The sequence below is a fragment of the Schistocerca cancellata genome, chromosome 12 (assembly GCF_023864275.1).
Source record: "Schistocerca cancellata isolate TAMUIC-IGC-003103 chromosome 12, iqSchCanc2.1, whole genome shotgun sequence".
In the NCBI taxonomy this organism is placed as follows: Eukaryota; Metazoa; Arthropoda; class Insecta; order Orthoptera; family Acrididae; genus Schistocerca; species Schistocerca cancellata.
The window spans coordinates 134,724,800-134,745,684 of NC_064637.1; the positions used below are offsets into that span (position 1 = coordinate 134,724,800).

The window sequence follows — 20,885 nt, forward strand, 5'->3', positions numbered from 1 at the left end:
TAAAAACATGACACATAATTGACTTTGACTCTCCTGTACCATTGCCCAGAAGTAGAATATTCAAAGGTGCTCAATGTCGTGACCCTGGACACCTATACACTGGTGCACTCGTTGAATGAAAGATTTACTGCTTCCAGTGTTGCCTGCTGAAGAGAATTACAAGCAAGCACGATACGTTCCTGCATGTCCTCTGGAGCTGTTGGAATATCGCGATAGACAACGTCTTTAATGCATCCCTAAAGAAGAAAGTCCAGAGGATTTAAATCAGGAGACCTAGCAGGCCAAGTAACTGTTTCTCCTCGACCAGTCCATCTGGCATGATATCTTCGGTTCAGAACACGACGTGCACGCAAGGGATTATGTGCTAGACATCCATCGTGTTGTTACCACATAAGCATTCTGGTTCTTAGCGCCACTTCATTCAAAAGAGGAGGAAGAATTCGTTTGAGGAAGTTGGTATACGATGTGCGGTTTAGAATACCATTGATGAAATAAGGGCCAATAATTGTAGTACCAAGCATCCCACACCAGACGTTAACTCTCCGTTGACACTTATGTTCCACCTGTCTCTGCCATCGTGGGTTGTCGCTGGACCAATAATGCATGTTCCTTGTATCTACGTGTCCTTTGTTTGAGAAGGAACATTCATCGGTAAATAGAACATTGGAGAAGGAGTTCGGGCTAGCGAAGATTTGCTGCTGTGCCCTCTGACAGAACTGTACACGATTCTGGAAATCATTCCCCTGCAATTCTTGACGTAGGTGTACATGGTAAGGGTGGAACCCATGATGTGTAAAAATACGATGTACACTGGTTTAGGAATGCCAGTCTCGTGTTCAAGCTGTCGTATGCTCACATGTGGATTCATAGCAACGGAAGCGAGAACAGTAACTTCGGCAGCTTCGTCTGTGCGAGTGCTACGACGATTGCGTTGTCGTGCGTTGAAACTTCCCGTTTCCTGAAGCGTCGCAACAAGACGAGAAAACATCCGTCGGGAAGGTGGTCTATTGTCAGGATATCGCTCTCTGTACAATTCCGCTGCCTGCGTAGCATTTCGCCTGCCTTCGACAACGACAATAAAAGAAACGTTGTATTGATGCAGTTTGTAGGAAGGACAGCCTTTACTGTATGCCTACTCTACACAACAGTATTTGAAAAGACTAAACTACTGTACTAAATGTACCCGTACATAAGAAAACAGTATTGTAGTTACTGTTCTGCTAACTTACATTCCCCATAGATGAGTAGCATTACTACCTTCTCTTCTTTGGTGTACATTCTACTCACACAACTCTTCAACCGACGATGGCTGACGGAATGACGAGTGTGCATTATACTTATGTTTGCATTTGTTCTGTGTCAACGTCAGCACGTGGATGTGTTCCATTACCCCGAGTACCTGCACTAAGCGCTGGGAGCGTCAAAGTCAATGTTGTGTTATGTAATTAATAACGTTGCGTTTTAGTGAACGGTACACTGTGATACATTTTTGAATAGGTCTTTAGGACAGGACATGAATTACCGAATAAAAAATACAGGGTGCCATTTTAAAAAGTCCTACGCTGTTCATATTAAAAAAAAAAACAAAGCTACAACGAAGACAATCATGCTAATTGATGTCCCCCTGACGGCTAAAGAAGATTTGCTTGAAACATTTTGTAATTTGCATCTGGACAAACAGTTATTTAGGGTGGTCAAGATAAATGGGACACCCTGTATCGTCTTGGAACAGAGAATTTTTTTCAGGGGTGCGGAATGGTAAGCTCATTTCTCACACAGTGATCAGTCGTGGTTTTGCTGACGTGAGAAAGTTAATTTGGTTTCAGAGAGATAGGGCGAACTATAAGTGCGCAAAAAATCCGAGTTGGAAAAGGTAAAAAGAAGAAATAAAATAAATAATTCAAAATATAGCTGTTCTATTTCCGTGAGTTCTCCGTGAACCTGCGTGGTACCATTAGACAACACGTAGTTGACTCATTTCTTCGGAAAGATCGAGTTATCTTAATATTATTACGTCATAGAAAGCATATGGCGCAGTCATTAATAATACAGCCACGCAAAGATGTACTTTTCATTTTTAGAACGTACCGATCCGGTGTTTCGTTCAAAAGCCGTCAAGGAAAGTACGTCAGCTCAGAAAGCCAGTGACTTGCGCCTGGAAATTCTGCTACTCAACGAACAACTCAGTTGTGCGTGAAGTATACATGACAGGGGCCAGTGTGTCCGTAGCAACATCGAAAGAAGAGTCCGTACGCTACTTCTGATGCACAGATCAAGAAATAATCGTCAAAATTGTTAGCAAAATATCGGGGAGGTATTTGTGTAGTGAACTGCCTGTGTTCTGCCGTTGCAGCAATTAAGCAGTAGCTGTGACTAGTAACCAATTTATATGTACAGCGTTGCCTATATGGTTGTGTTCAAGGTTCTAAAACTAGTGCAGATGGAGGACAAGAAATTTAATATCAAATAGTATGAAATCGTATGGGGTGGGAGGGGGGGGAGGGGGAAAGGAAAACCTATTAGGCTATGTTACCAACACAGTGACCACTTTCGAATTCGTCATCTTGGAAGCAAGTCGTAATTTTCAACTAGAAGCGGGGGCATATGACGTGTCAAAGAGGTAGACAGCTACTCACGGACAACAATGCGTCTTTCACTTGAATAGACTTATTCACTCTCGAGTTATGTCGCGTTAAGTGTGGCGCCCGAGTGTGAGAAGTACTGCAAGATTCACTGCTAGATGTCTCTCCAGAACGATTCCATCTCTTCACGGACCTATGTGTATCCTGTGCTACATTTTCGTCTTGTCTACTTGTTTCTGTATACCGTGGATGTAAGACTTGTTTTATGTCGTAATCAGTCATTTTTAAGCATATGTAACTTCGTACCAGGGTCGAATTAAATTAATGTCTACTTTGAATTGTCACAACAAATTTTAATTCATAATGTAGCATTTCCAGTGTTCAGATGTCTTAATGTTCAGAAAACCAATAAAAAGAACTCGTCGGTAGAGTTCATGCTCCGACATGTTATTGCAGTTCTGAGGGCTGGCGGAGGAGTGATTAGCTAATGATACCACGTTCAGTGTTTTCCATTAAGTTTTGGCCATTCATTGTAAATAATCTGCACTCAGGATGATATGGCGTGGGTGAGTGATTTGCAATGTAGACTGTGTGTGGTGGGGATTGTGGGTGTGAAGGTGCGTGGACGGAGGTAATTCTGAAGATATGTGGTATGTAAGTGCGGTGGTGTGTAGGAGTGTGAAAGTCTAATAGTGTGTGGGGTATTGGTGTGTTGAGGCGCCTGGCGCCGCTTCATACACCGCTTAGTAATTTAAGGAAGACTGTCATTTTTTCAAAATAATTCTACGTATATGATGGAAATAGCTGTATTCTGCACTGTTATGATTTATGTAAAGTTTCATGTTTGTTGAAGAGTAAACATACAGTAAGGAGCTAACACTCCTGATTTGTTTAATGTTTAGGTATGCATAGTTATTCACGTCAATGATTCGTTCATTCTATTCCATTTCCCTTTGTCTGTCTTTAAGTTTACCATTGAGATTGCTGCCTTCGTTCTGATGACTGTAGCTGTCTGTTTCTAGCTGAAATAATAACGACTGAAAAGATTCTTTCAGCCTTCTTTTCGTCATTTCTGTCCCTCACAATTCCAAAACATCAAAGTTAAATGTGACCATTGTAATTGTACTAGTGGAAGCTTGTGTAATACGTGTAATGACATTATCTTTTTTTCATTCTTAATAGTCATTACTTGTACCTACCATTCAAAAGAATCTGTGCATAGTTTATTTTATTTCGAAATGCTATACTTTATTGGGTTATATAGTCTAGATAATTTTGGATTCTATATGTGTTTGAAATGCAACCACACAAACCGAAGGTACTCAGTAACTTTGGCTTGAGAATAAATCAGTGTGTTTTTCCTTAAGAAAATAGATAATTTAATTCTAGTACTTGTGACAGGAAAAATATTACATGCAGTCTTTGCTAATAACTCAACACTAAACTGAAGGATATTATTTAACGTAGATAATCATTTCTCTTAATTACAGCAAGTTTATGGCTGATTCTGATTATATCTAGAAAAAAAATAAAAGAAAGATTTCATGATGATCTTGTCATAAGATAAATTCAAATAATAATAGAGGCCGGTTATAGAGGTTTGAGGATTCACCAGGATGGGGATATGGCAGTATGTGAGTGTGTAGGTGTGAGGATGTGTGGGTGTTGTGATGTGTCAGTACAGTGTTTATCATTGTAGGCAGATGTCAGCATGAGGGTGGGGGATGTGTGGATCTCAGGAGGTGGAGTTGTGGGGATGTGTGGGTGCAGGCATGTGTCAGAGCAGGGATGTGTTGGTGTGGGGATATGTGGGTGTAGGGATGTATTGGTGCAGGGATGTATTACTGTGGGGATGTGTGAGCGTGAGGAGTGGAGGTGGAGTAGGTATGGGAATGTGTGGGGGTGGAAAGAGTGGATTTGGGTAGTGTGGGGGTGGGGATGTGTGGGCAAAGAGAACATGGATGTGGGTAGCATAGGTGTGGAGATGTGTAGGGTAGAGAGCGTGGATGTGGCTTGCGTAAATACGTGGTGGTGGGGCTGAGTCAGAGCAGGGATTGTGGGTCAGTGTGTGTCACTCTGGAAACTTTTGAATGTGGGGATATGTGGATGTGAGGGTGTTGTGTGTGTTGGTGTGGTGTGTGCTGGTGAGGTCTGTGTCAGTTTGGTGTGTTTCAGTGTGGTGAATGTCAGTGTGTTGTGCGTCAGTGTGGTGTATGTCTGTGTGGTGTGTGTCTATGTGGTGTGTTTTGGTATGGAGTGTGAGGATGTGTTGGGGTGTGGATGTGTTGGTGTGTGGACATGGGCGTGTGGATGTGGGGATGTGTGGGCATGAGAGTGTGTGATTGTGCAGATGTGTGGTGGTGTTACTGACCTCCAGAGTACTTTGGTCCCAGCAGTCGGCTGTAGGTGGACTGGGCAGCACCCAGTCCCGGCCGGTAGACGTTGTTGCAGGTGCCGTCTATGGTGCGGTACTTCTGGTGGGGGTCGCATCCCTGGGGGCCCTGTGCAGCGCACTGGCCACCACCGCCGCCGCTGCCAACGCTGCAACACAAAGAGTGATGCATTTTTTAAAGTGCACATACCTAAACAGAGTTTTTGTTGTGGTCTTCAGTCCAGAGACTGTTTCGATGCAGCTCTCCATGCTACTCTATTCCGTGCAAGCTTCTTCATCTCCCAGTACCTACTGCAACCTACATCCTTCTGAATCTGCTTAGTGTATTCATCTCTTGGTCTCCCCCTACGATTCTTAGCCTCCACGCTGCCCTCCAATACTAGATTGGTGATCCCTTCATGCCTCAGAATATGTCCTACCAACCGATCCCTTCTTCTAGTCAAGTTGTGCCCCAATTTCTCTTCTCCCCAATTCTGTTCAATACTCCCTCATTAGTTATGTGATAGACCCATCAAATCTTCAGCATTCTTCCGTATCCCCACATTTCGAAAGCTTCTATTCTCTTCTTCTCCAAACTATTTATCGTCCATGTTTCACTTCCATACATGGCAACACTCCATACAAATACTTTCAGAAACGACTTCCTGACAAATCTATACTCAATGTTAACAAATTTCTCTTCTTTAGAAACGCTTTCCTTGTCATTGCCAGTCTACATTTTATATCCTCTCTACTTCAACCATCATCAGTTATCCTAAACAGGGATGTTACAACTATCTTTACTTCGACAAAATTTACGAAGATTGAGTGAGAAGTAATGCCTCCATCTCTGTGTCTTGCGATTCGATGGGAATATTTTAATGAATTAGAGGCGAAACAATCATTAAATAATGGTCTTTAATTACAGAAATCCCCTTTTTCATATAATCACCGCACAGTTGGGTACACTTATGCCAACGGCGCACAAATTTCCTGAAGACGTCATGGAAAAAGTCGACATCTTGTCTGTGCCCCCAGCCTCCTAATTTCTTCATCAGACAGGCGCTTAGTGATGCCCCTGCGTGTCTTCTCTCATTATTGGGAGCAGAGAGAAGTAATTCTGCATCAGCTGCAGACATTGAGGAGGACGTAACACAGCGGTGAACTCCAGTCTCTGAAGCACTGCTGCAGTGTCGGATGAAGTGAGTGATCTGTCATTATCATGGTGCTGGAAGACATTGCCCTTTACCTTTTGGTCACTTTGAGAGCCTAGTGCTGTGAGGGAGAATCTACTCCACTGTCTGGTACTTGCCACATACCACATCTGCCATCGATTCAGGAATCAAGATATTACACGAATAATTCTTCAGTGAATCCTCTTACCTTATCAGAGTCACAGCTGAATTGATTGCAGTTACCTTTCATAAGGTTACCGAATAACTTATCCTATAACTATAGAAAATATTCCATCACAATTTAAGATGAATACTACACTATTGGCCATTAAAATTGCTACACCAAGAAGGAATGCAGATGATAAACGGGTATTCATTGGACAAATATATTATACAAGAACTGACATGTGATTACATTTTCACGCAATTTGGGTGCATAGATCCTGAGAAATCAGTACCCAGAACAACCACCTCTGGCCGTAATAACGGCCTTGATACGCCTGGGCATTGAGTCAGACAGAGCTTGGATGGCGTGTACAGGTACAGCCGCCCAAGCAGCTTCAACACGATACCACAGTTCATCAAGAGTAGTGACTGCCGTATTGTGACGCGCCAGCTGCTCGGCCACCACTGACCAGACGTTTTCGATTGGTGAGAGATCTGGAGAATGTGCTGGCCAGGGCAGCAGTCGAACATAGAAAGGCCCGTGAGGACCTGCAACATGCGGTGGTGCATTATCCTGCTGAAATGTAGGATTTCGCAGTGATAGAATGAAGGGTAGAGCCACGAGTCGTATCACATCTGAAATGTAATGTCCACTGTTCAAAATGCCGTCAATGCGAACAAGAGGTGACCGAGACGTGTAACCAATGGCATCACGCCGGGTGATACGACAAGTATGGCGATGACGAATACACGCTTCCAATGTGCGTTCACCGCGATGTCGGCAAACACGGATGCGACCATCATGATGGTGTAAACAGAACCTGGATTCATCCGAAAAAATGACGTTTTGCCATTCGTGCGCCCAGGTTCATCGTTGATTACACCATCGCAGGCGCCCCTGTCTGTGATGCAGCGTCAAGGGTCTCCGAGCTGATAGTCCATGCTGCTGCCAACGTCGTCGAACTGTTCGTGCAGATGGTTGTTCTCTTGCAAACATCCCCACCTGTTGACTGAGGAATCTAGACGTGGCTGCACGATCCGTTACAGCTATGCGGATCAGATACCTGTTATCTCGACTGCTAGTGATACGAGGCCGTTGGGATCCAGCACGGCGTTCCGTATTACCCTCCTGAACCCACCAATTCCGTATTCTGCCACCAGTCATTGGATCTCGACCAACGCAAGCAACAATGTCGCGATACGATAAACCGCAATCGCGATAGGCTACAAACTGACCTTTATCAAAGTCGGAAACGTGATGATACGCATTTCTCCTCCTTACTCGAGGCATCACAACAACGTTTCACCAGGCAACGCCGGTCAACTGCTGTTTGTGTATGGGAAATCGGTTGGAAACTTTCCTCATGTCAGCACGTTATAGGTGTCGCCACCGGCGGCAACCTTGTGTGAATGCTCTGAAAAGGTAATCGTTTGCATATCACAGCATCTTCTTCCTGTCGGTTAAATTTCGCGTCTGTAGCTCGTCATGTTCGTGGTGTAGCAATTTTAATAGCCAGTAGTATAAAATAATTGTATGAGCGCTTACTGTCTATCCGATGACATATGCGGTTGGATAGAAAGTTTTCTAAGAGACAGGGAGCAGTATGTCGTCCTCAATGGGGTGACTTCAACAGACACAAGCGTAACTTCAGGTGTGCCCCAGAGCAGTGTAATAGGTCCGCTGCTTTTTACGATTTACATAAACGACCTGGTTGATGGTCTTGACAGCGGCATTAGACTGTTTGCCGATGATGCTGTAGTCTACAGGAAAGTAGTATCACACGAAAGTTGTGAACAAATCAGTGAGGATTTGCAGAAAACAAATGTGTGGTGTAATGACTGGCACTTATCTCTCAATATTAGTAAGTGTAACATACTGCGTATAACAAGGTGAAAATTCCCATTAATGTACGAATACAAAACAGATGCCCAATCTTTGGAAGTGGTAACATCCGTCAAGTATCTGGGTGTGACTATTCGAAATGATTTTAAATGGAATGATCAGATTATAGCATTAACGGGAAAGGCAAACTCTTGACTGCGGTTTATTGGTAGAGTCCTGAAGCGATGCATTCCTTCAACAGAGGAAATTGGTTACAATACGTTAGTTCGTCCAGTCGTAGAGTATTGTTCGTCTGTATGGGACCCTTACCAGCTGTGTCTGATTCAAGAGATTTAGAAGGTCCAAAGAAGAGCGGCAAGATTCGTGACTAGTACATTTAGCTAGTTAACAGGTTTAGAAACGTAGTTTGTGTGCTGATTCGAGCGAGCGAGCGAGCGAGTTCAGGACTACCTTCGTGACGTACTCGCCGCGGCCTGTCTTTCTCGTGGGCCTCGGTCCATATGGATAGCTTCCGTTCCGCCAGCCAGCTAGTCTCTCTCCGTGTTTGGTGCGGGTTGCTTTTGCCCCGCCCTGCACCGAGCTGCCCTGCTGTTCACACTGGTAAAGACACTGCCACCCTGTACTTTCCACATGATAATTTTCATGTGCCGCGACTAATCATGCTAGCAGTCACAACTCCTCATCCCTAATCCGGCCTCTTTCTTGAAAAAAAAATGAGCGTCCGTTCACTATATATATTTCATTTTAGAAGCAGTCAAAATTTTAAAGAACGGAGTACGTCTTTTTACCTTTCGTTCGCCACAGTGTTGACGACATTCTTTGGACGGTAAATTTTAATTAGAAACGATGGGTATGCCTATAATCTTTTAAGTTTGTGAGTACATTTTAGACATTTCTTCATTAACTTTAATGTCCACAAAATGTGGTGACACTGTACTTTGGTTTTCACCGTGTGGGTTCGCATGATGATGCGGCTTGAAGCCGGTCGTGTTTTAATAAACAACAGTATTAGCAGCTCTAAGCGGAGTTCTTCCTGACATCACTCCGTGCCCGTGCAGACGGGGCAGTGGTGCTCACCCTATGAGCTGCTGGAAGCGGTCCTGCGGGCTGAGAGTGAGCGCCGTGTGGAAGGCGCCCAGCGTCGACGCGAAGTCCTTGGGGCTCTCCGGCTGGAAGCCGCCGAAGCCGCCGAAGCCGCCCCCGCCTCCCACAAAGCCGCCGTCAACTGAAAAAGAAAAGAACCGCAGTGTGCTGTAAACGACACTGGGTGAATTAGAGATTAACGTGAAGCTGTCGCTGGACCGAAGGCTGGTGTCTACACACAATACTTTACTAGGCGTGGTCCTGTTGGAGGTGTATGCCGTTGCCTTCCTCCCCCCTCCCCCCCGCCTTTGAACTGACTTGTACAGGCAGCTGTTTGGGGACATACAGTTCATCGTGGGCTCCGAACCACTGTGCCACCGGCCATCTCCTTTGTCAAAGGTGATACCAGCGAAGAGTGACAAGTAAAACCCCTGGGACTGACCGGGAATATAGTTTTTTTATTCTCAGTATTTTACATTTTTTTTTCTATACCACAATAAGCAGCCTCAAATGGAGATCGGATATTTGGTTGCTAGCTTACCTTGGGACAGATATAGAATCAGATCACGATTTAGTTAAGTCAAGCTGAGAGTGTTGTGTCTAGACAAGTCAGTCTAGACACAAGGCGAGGAAACCGAAAGGGCACGCGTCAACTCACGCCGACTGGCGTGAAGTCTGGAACAGGATACGTAATGAATGCTATAAAGAAAAGGACGTAGCTGCGGTTATACTTAACTTTAATCCATCATTTGTATACAGCATTCTTGATGATACAAGTGAGACTCTCTCTAGAAATGGTTAATGGCGCCTTGCTAGGTCGTAGCCATGGACTTAGCTGAAGGCTATTCTAACTATCTCTCGGCAAATGAGAGAAAGGCTTCGTCAGTGTAGTCGCTAGCAAAGTCGTCGTAAACTGGGGCGAGTGCTAGTACGTCTCCTGCCGTGTGGTGGCGCTCGGTCTGCAATTACTGACAGTGGCGACAGGCGGGTCCGACATGTACTAATGGACCGCAGCCGATTTAAAGCTACCACCTAGCAAGTGTGGTGTCTGGCGGTGACACCACAGAGAGTACCCAGTGTTGCCCGGCTATTTATTCTACTACTCCATTCCCTCCTTCTACACCTCTTTGTCCATCTACTCCTCCCACCATCTCCTCTTGCCCTCCCTCTTATCCATATCCCTCCCTCTCTCTCTGTCCATATCCTCCCCTCTTCTCTTTGTCCATTCCATCTCTTCTTTCTCTTCCTACCTTCTTCTCCCCATCTCCTCTCCCCTCTCGCTATCCATCTCCTCCTCTCTCCCTCTCCGTCCATCTCTTCCCCTTTCCTTTGTTGTCCGTCTTCTCCTCTTCCTCTCCCTCTCTCTAACTCCTCTGCCTTTCTCTGTCCATTTCCCCTCCCATTGTCTCTTCCCATCTTCCCCCATATCTATCTCCTCCTCCCCCCTTTCTCTCCATTTCTTTCTCTGACCTTCCCTTTACGTGTTAACACCCATATCCCAAGAGCAGACTGCTTTCCTGATAGTAATTAACATTAGTACTAGGTGAAAAGTGTGAAATCGATAATGAGCTTTTTACCTGTTTACTATGAAAAACAGTCTTGATCACAATTTATTTATTACGGTCACCGGTTTCGACCACTACTGTGGTCATCTTCAGACTTACAAGTCGTATACAAAGCTTTAATTAGAGGGCTACATACATTAAAGAAAATACATAAAGTTATAAAGCTATAAAACGATGAATTACCAATGAGTAAGGACCTCCTTCTGCTGGAGAATCACTACTGGAGAAACCACTGCACGTCTTACTATATATAATGGAAGCTCCACCCACTTCTGAGGGAATGATGTCACTATTAACAAATGGGTTATAGGTCGAATAACAATGTAAAATTTCTTAGTTAAAAGAACATTGTCAAGAAAGGAAAATAAACACACACTAAACAAGTCTCTCGAGCTGACGCCACTTCGGCGACTTGCGTGTCGATGGGGATGAGATGATGATGATAAAGACAACACAACACCCAGTCCTTGAGCAGAGAAAATCTGCGACCCAGCTCGGAATCGAACCGGGGCCCCTTGGCATAGCAGTCCGTCGCGCTGACCACTTAGTTATCGGAGGGGATAATAATGTTACTAAATTTGGGTTCCTTACAGCAAATCAAGGAAAACAGGTGATATAGACATATCTCAGAAAGTCCTACGTTTTCTAGCTGTTAAAGAAAATTTACAGTTTATGTAGTCGAATTAAATCGGCTGATGCTGAGGGAATTAGATTAGGAAATGAGACACTTAAAGTAGTAAAGGAGCTTTGCTATTTGGGGAGCAAAATAACTGACGATGGTCGAAGTAGAGAGGATATAAAATGTAAACTGGCACTGGCAAGGAAAGCGTTCCTGAAGAAGAGAAATTTGTTAACATCGAGTATAGATTTAAGTGTCAGGAAGTCGTTTCTGAAAGTATCTGTATGGAGTGTAGCCATGTGTGGAAGTGAAACGTGGACGATAAATAGTTTGGACAAGAAGAGAATAGAAGCTTTCGAAATGTGGTGCTACAGAAGAATGCTGAAGATTAGATGGGTAGATCACATATCTAATGAGGAGGTATTGAATAGAATTGGGGAGAAGAGGAGTTTGTGGCACAACTTGACAAGAAGAAGGGACCGGTTCGTAGGACATGTTCTGAGGCCACGAGGGATTACAAATTTAGCATTGGAGGGCAGCGGGGAGGGTAAAAATCGTAGAGGGAGACCAAGAGATGAACACACTTTCATCCCTGAAGTGTGCACCTGACCATTGGCACTGTGCATAGCTTTCCAGGGTCTGAAGGATACCATTTTCTTCGTGCCGACAGGAGAGCGCGAATTCGTAGTCTTCCAGGACAATATCTGCTTGACCCCCGTACTGCAACACGGAGAAAAGTTGCTGGCGGGTCCATTATGCTCTGGGGAACATTCACGTGGCCATCCATGGGTCCAGTGGAGCTCGTGCAAGGCACCATGACGGCCAAGGAGTATGGCACTTTGGGTGCAGACCATGTACAGCCCTTCATGATGATCATGATTCCCAACAGCAGTGGCATTTTTCAGGAAGTTAATACGCCATGTCATTAGGCAGGAGTGTGATGGAGTGGTTTGAGAAATAGAGTGGCGAGTTCCGATTGATGTGCTGTCCACCACCCCGACATCTCGCCAGATCTGAATCCAAAACTGTTAAGGCTTTCGTGGCCACTTGTTGACAAACTGCCTATTGGCTTCTGTCTCGGGTTCTTCGGCCGACGTTCATATAATGATTTTTCTGACGTTTCGCCAGCACGAGTGGCTGGCATTGTCAAAGCTTCACCCTCCATTGCCGGTGGTGAACTGGAGCCGAGCTCCATGAACCAGAAAAAGAAATGTCGGGTACGGCCTTTCTGCCATACATTCCCAGAGTGACGGACAGAATCGGCCGTATATTGCGCAAACACGGCGTAAAGACGATTTTCAAACCGACAAGGAAGATCAAAGAGTGTATTAGATCGGCGAAGGAGAAAAGAGACCCACTTGCAATGTCAGGAATATACCGTATACCATGCACATGCGAAAAAGTTTATGTCGGAATGACTGGACGATCCATCAACACCAGGATCTAAGAGCATAAGCGACATTGCAGGTTGGGGCAGGTGGAGAAATCGGCCGTGGCAGAGCACGCACTGAATGAGACCGACCACGTAATAAAATTCGCCGACACGGAAGTTCTGGCTGTAGAGAAGCACTATCACACGCGCTTGTTCAGAGAAGCTGTAGAAATCCAAAAACACGCGAACAGTTTGAACAAGAAAGAGGAAAGCCTTAAGGTAAACGGATCCTGGCTTCCCGTGCTGCAGCGAACGACCGTCGCAGGTAGCAAGAGGAGAACCGCACCGGAAATGACCGCGGAGAAGCCCTCGGACGTTGGCGCGCCAGGTACATATAGTCTGCGGCCGCGAGCTCGCCTCCAGTTCACCACCGGCAATGGAGGGTGAAGCTTTGACAATGCCAGCCACTCGTGCTGGCGAAACGTCAGAAAGATCATTATATGAACGTCGGCCGAAGAACCCGAGACAGAAGCCAATAGGCAGTTTGTCAGATCTGAATCCGATCGAACACACCTCATCGCACCCCTTCCCGAAAGTTACGGGAATTAGGTGACTTGTGTGGTGGTGCCAACTCCCTCCAGCGGACTACCACGGCTTCACTGCTTCGATGCCATAGCTCATCGGCTCTGTTATCCGTGCCAGAGGTGGACATACCGACTATTAGGTAGGTGGTCATAATGTTCTGGCTTATCAGAGTAGGCTCAATAGATAACGCACGATGTCGTAGCTCAAACAACACCACAGTTCCCTTTCCACTGACACTGGAGGCTTGGTCGAAAGTGTCACCGCTTCCTGTTACCAACTAAACTGGGTTACCTCCGTACAGTGTGACAAGTAAAAATTCTTAGAATGACGCTTCTACACTCTTTGTTTTTCTGCGTTGAATACTCACAGTAAGGGGCCTGTGCGGCGCATGCGCAGATCGACGTCAGCAGCAACGTCGCGGTGGCCGCCATCTTCTTTCCGCACCTGCAACAAAAAAAATACGGAAATGACGTTTATGCGTGCAAAAGTTGCATTCAGTAATGGAGTTTAAGGGCGTTTTCCAGCCTCGTAGCCTGATTTTATGTTCGCGTCTCAGTCCGTAAAATCGGAACCCTTGCAACTTATCCCCTTTGTTGCCCATGTCCCTATCTGTCAGTCCGACCGTTAAAAACCCTTTTTCTCAAGAACGGGTAGACGTGTCGACCTGAAAATTGTGTCACGTATTGAGGTCTGCTGTTCCTTTGTGGTGTGAAAGACTGAAGCTTCTACGAGGGTGAGTCAAATGAAAACCTTAAATTTGTAATAACAAATGGAAATTTCGCGCCGTTATCCTGTAAGTTGGTAAGCGTGCTACAAGCAGCGTGCAGAATGGCCTGTAGGTGGCAGCATAGTGCAGATGCACACATACCTTCGCAGTATCAGTATAAAGATGGCCGCCCCACTTGCGACTTGCACCAGGGAAGAACAGCATTCATTCTGTTATTCGGTTTTTGCGCAGTGAAGGTGTGAAACCTACTAAAATTCCTCGACGAATGAAGGTTCAGTACGGTGATGCATGTTTGTCACAGCAGCAAGTCTACGAATGGAGTAGGAAGTTCGAAAATGGTGTGACTTCAGTGGAAGATGCTCCTCGTCCAGGTCAGGCACGACGAGTTGTGACTCCACAGAACATTGCAGCAGTTGAAGCCACAGTGAAGGAAAACCGCCGAGTGACACTGAATGACATTGCAGCATGTTTACAGATTAGTCATGGGTCAGCACACCACACTGTGCATGATGTGCTCCAGTTTCACAAAGTGTGTGCAAGATGGGTGCCACGGCAGCTGACTCCTGTAATGAGAGAACGACGTGTTGATGCTTGTGAAGAACTTCTTCGGCGCTTTGAACGAGAAGGTGATAGCTTCCTTGCAAGAATCGTTACTGGGGACGAAACCTGGGTTCACGTCCACCAACCGGAAACGAAGAGAGCCAGCAAGGAATGGCGCCATTCCTCATCACCAAAGAAGTTTCGAATAGAACCATCAGCAGGGAAGGTATGCTGACTCTCTTTTGGGACGAAAAAGGCGTCATTTTGGAGCATTACATGCCTAGAGGGACCACTGTCACCAGTGCATCACACACAGATCTCCTAAAAAAAATCATATGCGGCCTGCAATCAAAACAAACTGATGTGGATTGCTGTCGGGTGTCCTTTTGCAACATGACAATGCAAGGTCCCACACTGCCCGTACAACAGTTGCAACAATCACAGGCCTGCATTTTGAGTGTCTTCCTCATTCACCGTACTCACCTGACCTTGCCCCCAAGTGATTTCCATATGTTTGGACCACTCAAAGACCCAATGGGAGGAAATAAGTTCCGTTCTGATGAAAAGGTACGCCACGCGTTGCATGAGTGGTTGCGCGGACTACCAGAAGAATTTTTTTCTAAGTGAATTAATGCACTTTGTAAGCGCTGGAGGACTTGCATTGAGCGTAGGAGAGATTATGTTGAAAAGCGGTACATCTTTCCACCACTTCCGCACAATAAATAATTTTTAAAAAAATATTTAATGTTTTCGTTTGACTCGCCCTCGTAAGTCAATGCAGTCAAAAGATATGGCCATTTATACTCGAAAATTCACTCATCAAAACCTATACTGCTAATCTACAGCAATGAAATTTGGCAAGAGTTAAGGTTTCGAAGTGCAAGTACAGGAATAAATCCGAAAATTGTTAATTTTTAAATTAAATCACACGAAAAAAATTGTCATTTGCTATCCGACGTCAAACTTGAAATTAAAACAGTCAGTGCTTTTGCATTCAGGCGAACTGCGTCGCAATGGTAAAAGTCTGGTATCACGCAAGGAATGACTACCGCTCGTATGACGCGTTACGGAATTTGTCCATCATTAGATATCCAGAGTAGTGTGTGAACGTTTGTTTCACATACAGGTTGAAATGTCATGTATATGTGCAGTAATCGCTCCTGGATGTCTGATGATGGATAAATTCCGAAACACGTCATTCCCTGCCTGACGTTTGACTTTTCGCACTGCGACTCAGTCAGCTTGAATGGAGAACTGCTGATTAATATAATAACGGTGGTCTGCCTCCTGCATGACTTTATGTCACGTTTATATTATCGAAATTAAAACATTCTCGAAAATCTTGCAGTCCCTGGAACCGATATCTTGCGAACATCTGTGTCGACAGCAGGTGAAAGTGGCCGAGATTCCCGATTCCTGGAATGGATGAGCAGTCTACATACGTAATTAAGTTTTTAAGGATCCCAGAGTGCGTGACTCCTACACGCACCTGGACGACTTTTTGGGTATAAAAATATGTTTTCATACAAATCTTTATTAACAAACAAAAAAGTACACATCTTAAATATTACGTAAATAATTTCTGGCAGATGTCCAAAATTTTTCTGTAAAAAATTAATATCTTGATACTTATCTTTATTAACAAATAAAAAAAGTACATATCTTAAGACCAATGTTATTTATAATCCGTCTTGATTCCAAAAAACGTTATTCACGTGACCGGTTTCGGTTCCTCTAGAACCATCTTCAGATCTGCAATATCGGTTACAGGAGTAATCCGTCCATACACAGCATCCTTCACATGCTGCGTCACATAAAATTGGATGGCAGAATGTACATCTTTTATATTAATTATAAAACTAATAGCGACAGGTGGCGTCTGGTACATTTATTACATTACATATGTACATACTGTATTAAGTAGATTTTTGTAATTTACTTTTATCTCTAAAAATACTTAACTAAAACCTGTAGATGTCAAGATTAAAATGTGTCCTTCAGTACTAAAATACACAGTAACATTATCATTTTTATACGATCTAAAAACAAAGGGCGATTTCTATATACATGGCGCTGGTGTAGACTTATTTTTAGAGATAAAAGTAAATTACAAACATCTACTTAATACAGTATGTGCATATGTAATGTAACAAATGTACCAGACGCCACCAGTTGGTAATAGTTTTACAATTAATGTAAAAGACGTGCATTCTGCTAACCAGTTTTATGTGACGCAGCATGTGAAGGTTGCCATGTATGGACGGATTACTCCTGTAACCGAAATTGCAGATTTGAAGATGATTCAGGAGCAACCGAAACCGGTTACGTGAATAAGCATTTTTTGCAATCAAGACGGATTATACATAAGACTGGAAAAACCAGTGATTGCGGTTATCCCATCAGATATTATGTCTGCTTTTGCAAAATATCTTAAGACCTTTGTAAATAATTTTATGGCCGCTAAATTGATGAGCCTGTGCAGCACTAAATGGCTGTGAAAATACCTCTGCGCGAATTTCGCTACTAAACGGGTCGCTCGACTGATGTAAGTATGCAATCAACATAGATGTACATCATCAGAATTAAATTCTCTACGGCGTGAACCTCGAAAGTCAGATTTTATTAAGTGCATTATTTAAATTGTAACCACTTGAAAACGTTCGTTCCGGAAATCGACCTAATTTGTTGCCTTTAAGTGAAAATGAATAACGAACATTATCAAAAATGTATTGTTTTTTGAGATTCACGCCAAAGTTACTAGTGTCTATCTTATTAAACCTGAAACGGCATCCAGTTTCACAGGGTATTTGCATGCGAAACAGTTTAAACATCATTGTCTCGAGAAATACTCGGCGGCCGCGGTGGCCGAGCGGTTCTAGGCGCTTCATTCCGAAAGCACGCAGCTGCTACGGTCGCAGGTTCGAATCCTGCCTCGGGCGTGGATGTGAGTGATGTCCTTAGGTTAGTTAGGTTTAACTAGTTCTAAGTTATAGGGAACTGATCACCTCAGACGTTAAGTCCCATAGTGCTTAGAGTCATTCGAGCCATTTGAGAAATAGTCATTTTAAGTTTTGAGTTCGATTTTTGTGTACATAACTTTAAAATGTTGGGCTACAAAGCCAAATTTCCTCTTCTTTGAAGATCTCATTTTCTAAAGCGCGGGTGTCTCTTGTCTGGAATGAGCGCCGGTCCACACGCTTAAGGGGCTCCGGAAAGGCTCAAAATCATGAAAAGTTCAATTTTTACTTTTTTGCGTTTTCTGAATCTGAAGACTATTACCTTTTAATAGATATATAATTTATTCAATTCCGAAGACTGCAACTATTTTTAAATTTTTTTTTGAAATGTGTTCTACATGGGCGTGACCCACTGTGGCGCTGTTAAACTGCTGTCAAATGGTGTTATTATTAACGTCCGTGTTCATCAGGTACATTTTAGTGATGTGAGATAAAGTATGTGTTGTGGCTAAACCTATTTTCAGAGACTTAGCAGCACCTGAACTGTTGAAAAAGTGTATTCACGGAAAAACTCAAAACCCCAATGAAAGTGTAAATAGTGTTATATGGTCGAGAATCCCCAAGACTGTATTTGTTGGAATAGAAACACTTCACTTTGGTGTGTATGATGCTGTTGCGACTTTCAATGATGGGAACATTGTAAGGTGCAAGGTATTTAGAAATGTGGGAATGAAGATAGGTTCTAACATGGTACGAGCGATGCTTGCTTTAGACAAGGAACGCCTTCGGGCTGCAGACAGCGCTGTAAAGAGTCTAGAAATACAAGCAAGAGTAAACAGGAGGAGGAACAAGAGAAAGCTGGAGGAGGAGTTTGCAGAGGATGAAGATAATTCATCCTATGGACCTGGAATGCACTAAAAAGTTAATCCAATCTTTGTCGCTCGATTCCCAAAACTTTTATTTTCTCATACTAATTACATGTTTTCTAAGGATCTTCCAAACATATTTGTTTCAAACTTTCAGTAAATGTTACACAGTACCTTCTGCGTAATTTAACACAGCCTTTTCCAAGAAACTGTATATTTTTGAATATATAAATAAAAAATTGCAAAAAAATGTTGTGAATTTTCGTTACAATTGAAAAAAAAATCATCTTTAATAACTGAAGTAAAATCCCTGTGTTAAGTTGTAGGCCATATTTAATAAATAATCTGTAAAAAGTTCAACTTCCTACCTCAAATACTTTGTGAGGAAAGATGTAATTTATAAGCGTTATTTTAACATTGCAAGTATAGGGCGTTCCGGAGCCGCTTGAGGCGCCTCTAGTCCCTTTTCGTGGTGAATGAGCGAGCTGCGGTGCCCGCAATGACTCCCATGCTATACGCAACACATTTAAATTAAAAATTAGGCATGTCCAGTTGCTACTTGGACGACTTTCACCTTCGAAAACACGTGTTTTGGAGGATGTCCAAACTAATGGAAAAAAATGGTTCAAATGACTCTGAGCACTATGGGACTTAACATCTGAGGTCATCAGTCCCCTAGAGTTAGAACTACTTAAACGTAACTAACCTAAGGACATCACACACATCCATGCCCGAGGCAGGATTCGAACCTGCGACCGTAGCGCGGCTCCAGATTGAAGCGCCTAGAATCGCTCGGCCACTGTGGCCGGCGCCAAACTAATGAATTCAGTACTTGCGTTGTTGTCTAGAGTCAGATGTTTATACACACTAGGAATAACTTCAATAACGTCACTCCTCAGTGGTGGCTTATGATCGGAAGTATCCAGTGTTCGGTTCAAATCATCTTGCTTCCACTTAACACCTGCTTTCAGAACATTAATCGTGCTGCGTATTCTCATTCGTTGAACTCCTGCGATAAAATGTCACTATAGCCGCTTTTTTCATCTCACTTTTGTGGAAAGCATATTCTTGAGACACCTAGTGGGCGAGTAGAACACGTGTATCGATACTATCCTCCATCTAGAAGGTTTCAATAGTGTTACAGAGAAAGAGATATCAATCGGAGTCGCGAACGGTCCAAGTGTGGACCATATGGCTAGAACGTTATTGGCAGGTAAGAGCGATAATTTCCCCACAAAATTCTTTCGATCGCATATTAATATGAGTATAAAGAATCGGAACACTCAAAAAAATCTTTTTTTCAAACCTCGAGACCGGAAAACCTCCTTAAAATGGAAGCAACAAAAGCACCGCAGACATTCTCTTCTACTACAAACTGAGCCTAAATACACAGTATAAGAGAAAAAAGCAACAGAGACGAATTATCCCAGTAAGTCAAAAATCGGTAGATATGTGGGACATGTAACGACAAAAAACGATTAAAATTTCAGAAAAATTGGATGATTTATTCCAGAGAAAAAGCAAACACTCCGTCTTCAGGCCACAAGTGGCCCATCGGGACCATCCGACCGCCGTGTCATCCTCAGTTGACGATTCGGATAGGAGGGGCGTGTGGTCAGCACACCGCTCTCCCGGTCGTTCTGATGGTTTTCTGTGACCGGAGCCGCTACTATTGGGTCGAGTAGCTTCTCAATTGGCATCACGAGGCCAAGTCAACCCCGAAAATGGCAACAGCGCATGGCGACCTGGATGGTCATCCATCCAAGTCCCGACCACGCCCAGCAGCTCTTAACTTCGGTGATCTGAGGGAAATCGGTGTATCCACTGCGGCAAGGCCATTGCCATTCCGCCCGCATCTCGTGGTCGTGCGGTAGCGTTCTCGCTTCCCACACCCGGGTTCCCGGGTTCGATTCCCGGCGGGGTCAGGGATTTTCTCTGCCTCGTGATGGCTGGGTGTTGTGTGCTGTCCTTAGGTTAGTTAGGTTTAAGTAGTTCTAAGTTCTAGGGGACTGATGACCATAGATGTTAAGTCCCATAGTGCTCAGAGCCACTTGAACCATTTTTGAGCCATTGCCATTCCAGAGAAAGAGCTTCACAAATTAGCAAGTCCATAACATATCGGTCCGCCTCTGGTCATGCAAGCAATTAGTCGGCTTGGTATTGATTGACAGTGTTGTTGGATGACATCCTGAGGGACTCTGTTCCACATTCTGCCCAACTGGGGCGTCAAATCGTCAAAATCCCGAGCTGGTTGGAGGGCCCTGCCCATAATGCTCCGAACTTTCTCAATTTGGGAGAGATCCGGCGACATTGCTGGCCATGGTAGGATTTGTCAAGCACGAAGATAAGCAGTAGAAACTCTCGCCATGCGCCGGCAGGCATTATCTTGCTGAAATGTACGCCCAGGATGGCTTGCCATGAACGGCAACAAAACG

At 44.1% G+C, this 20,885-nt stretch overlaps 1 protein-coding gene across 1 annotated transcript in view; it reads right to left on the bottom strand.

Annotated features, from left to right (window-relative positions):
* Positions 1-20,885, bottom strand: part of LOC126109783 (peroxidase-like) — a 266,678-nt gene that overhangs the window by 86,835 nt on the left and 158,958 nt on the right. Inside the window, exons 3-5 of the mRNA XM_049914842.1 lie at positions 13,728-13,804; positions 9,214-9,361; positions 4,954-5,123 (exon numbers count right to left, since the gene is read on the bottom strand). Of these exons, the coding sequence (XP_049770799.1) occupies positions 4,954-5,123; positions 9,214-9,361; positions 13,728-13,791 (382 nt within the window). The 5' untranslated portion in view covers positions 13,792-13,804. The remainder of the gene's footprint in view (positions 1-4,953; positions 5,124-9,213; positions 9,362-13,727; positions 13,805-20,885) is intronic.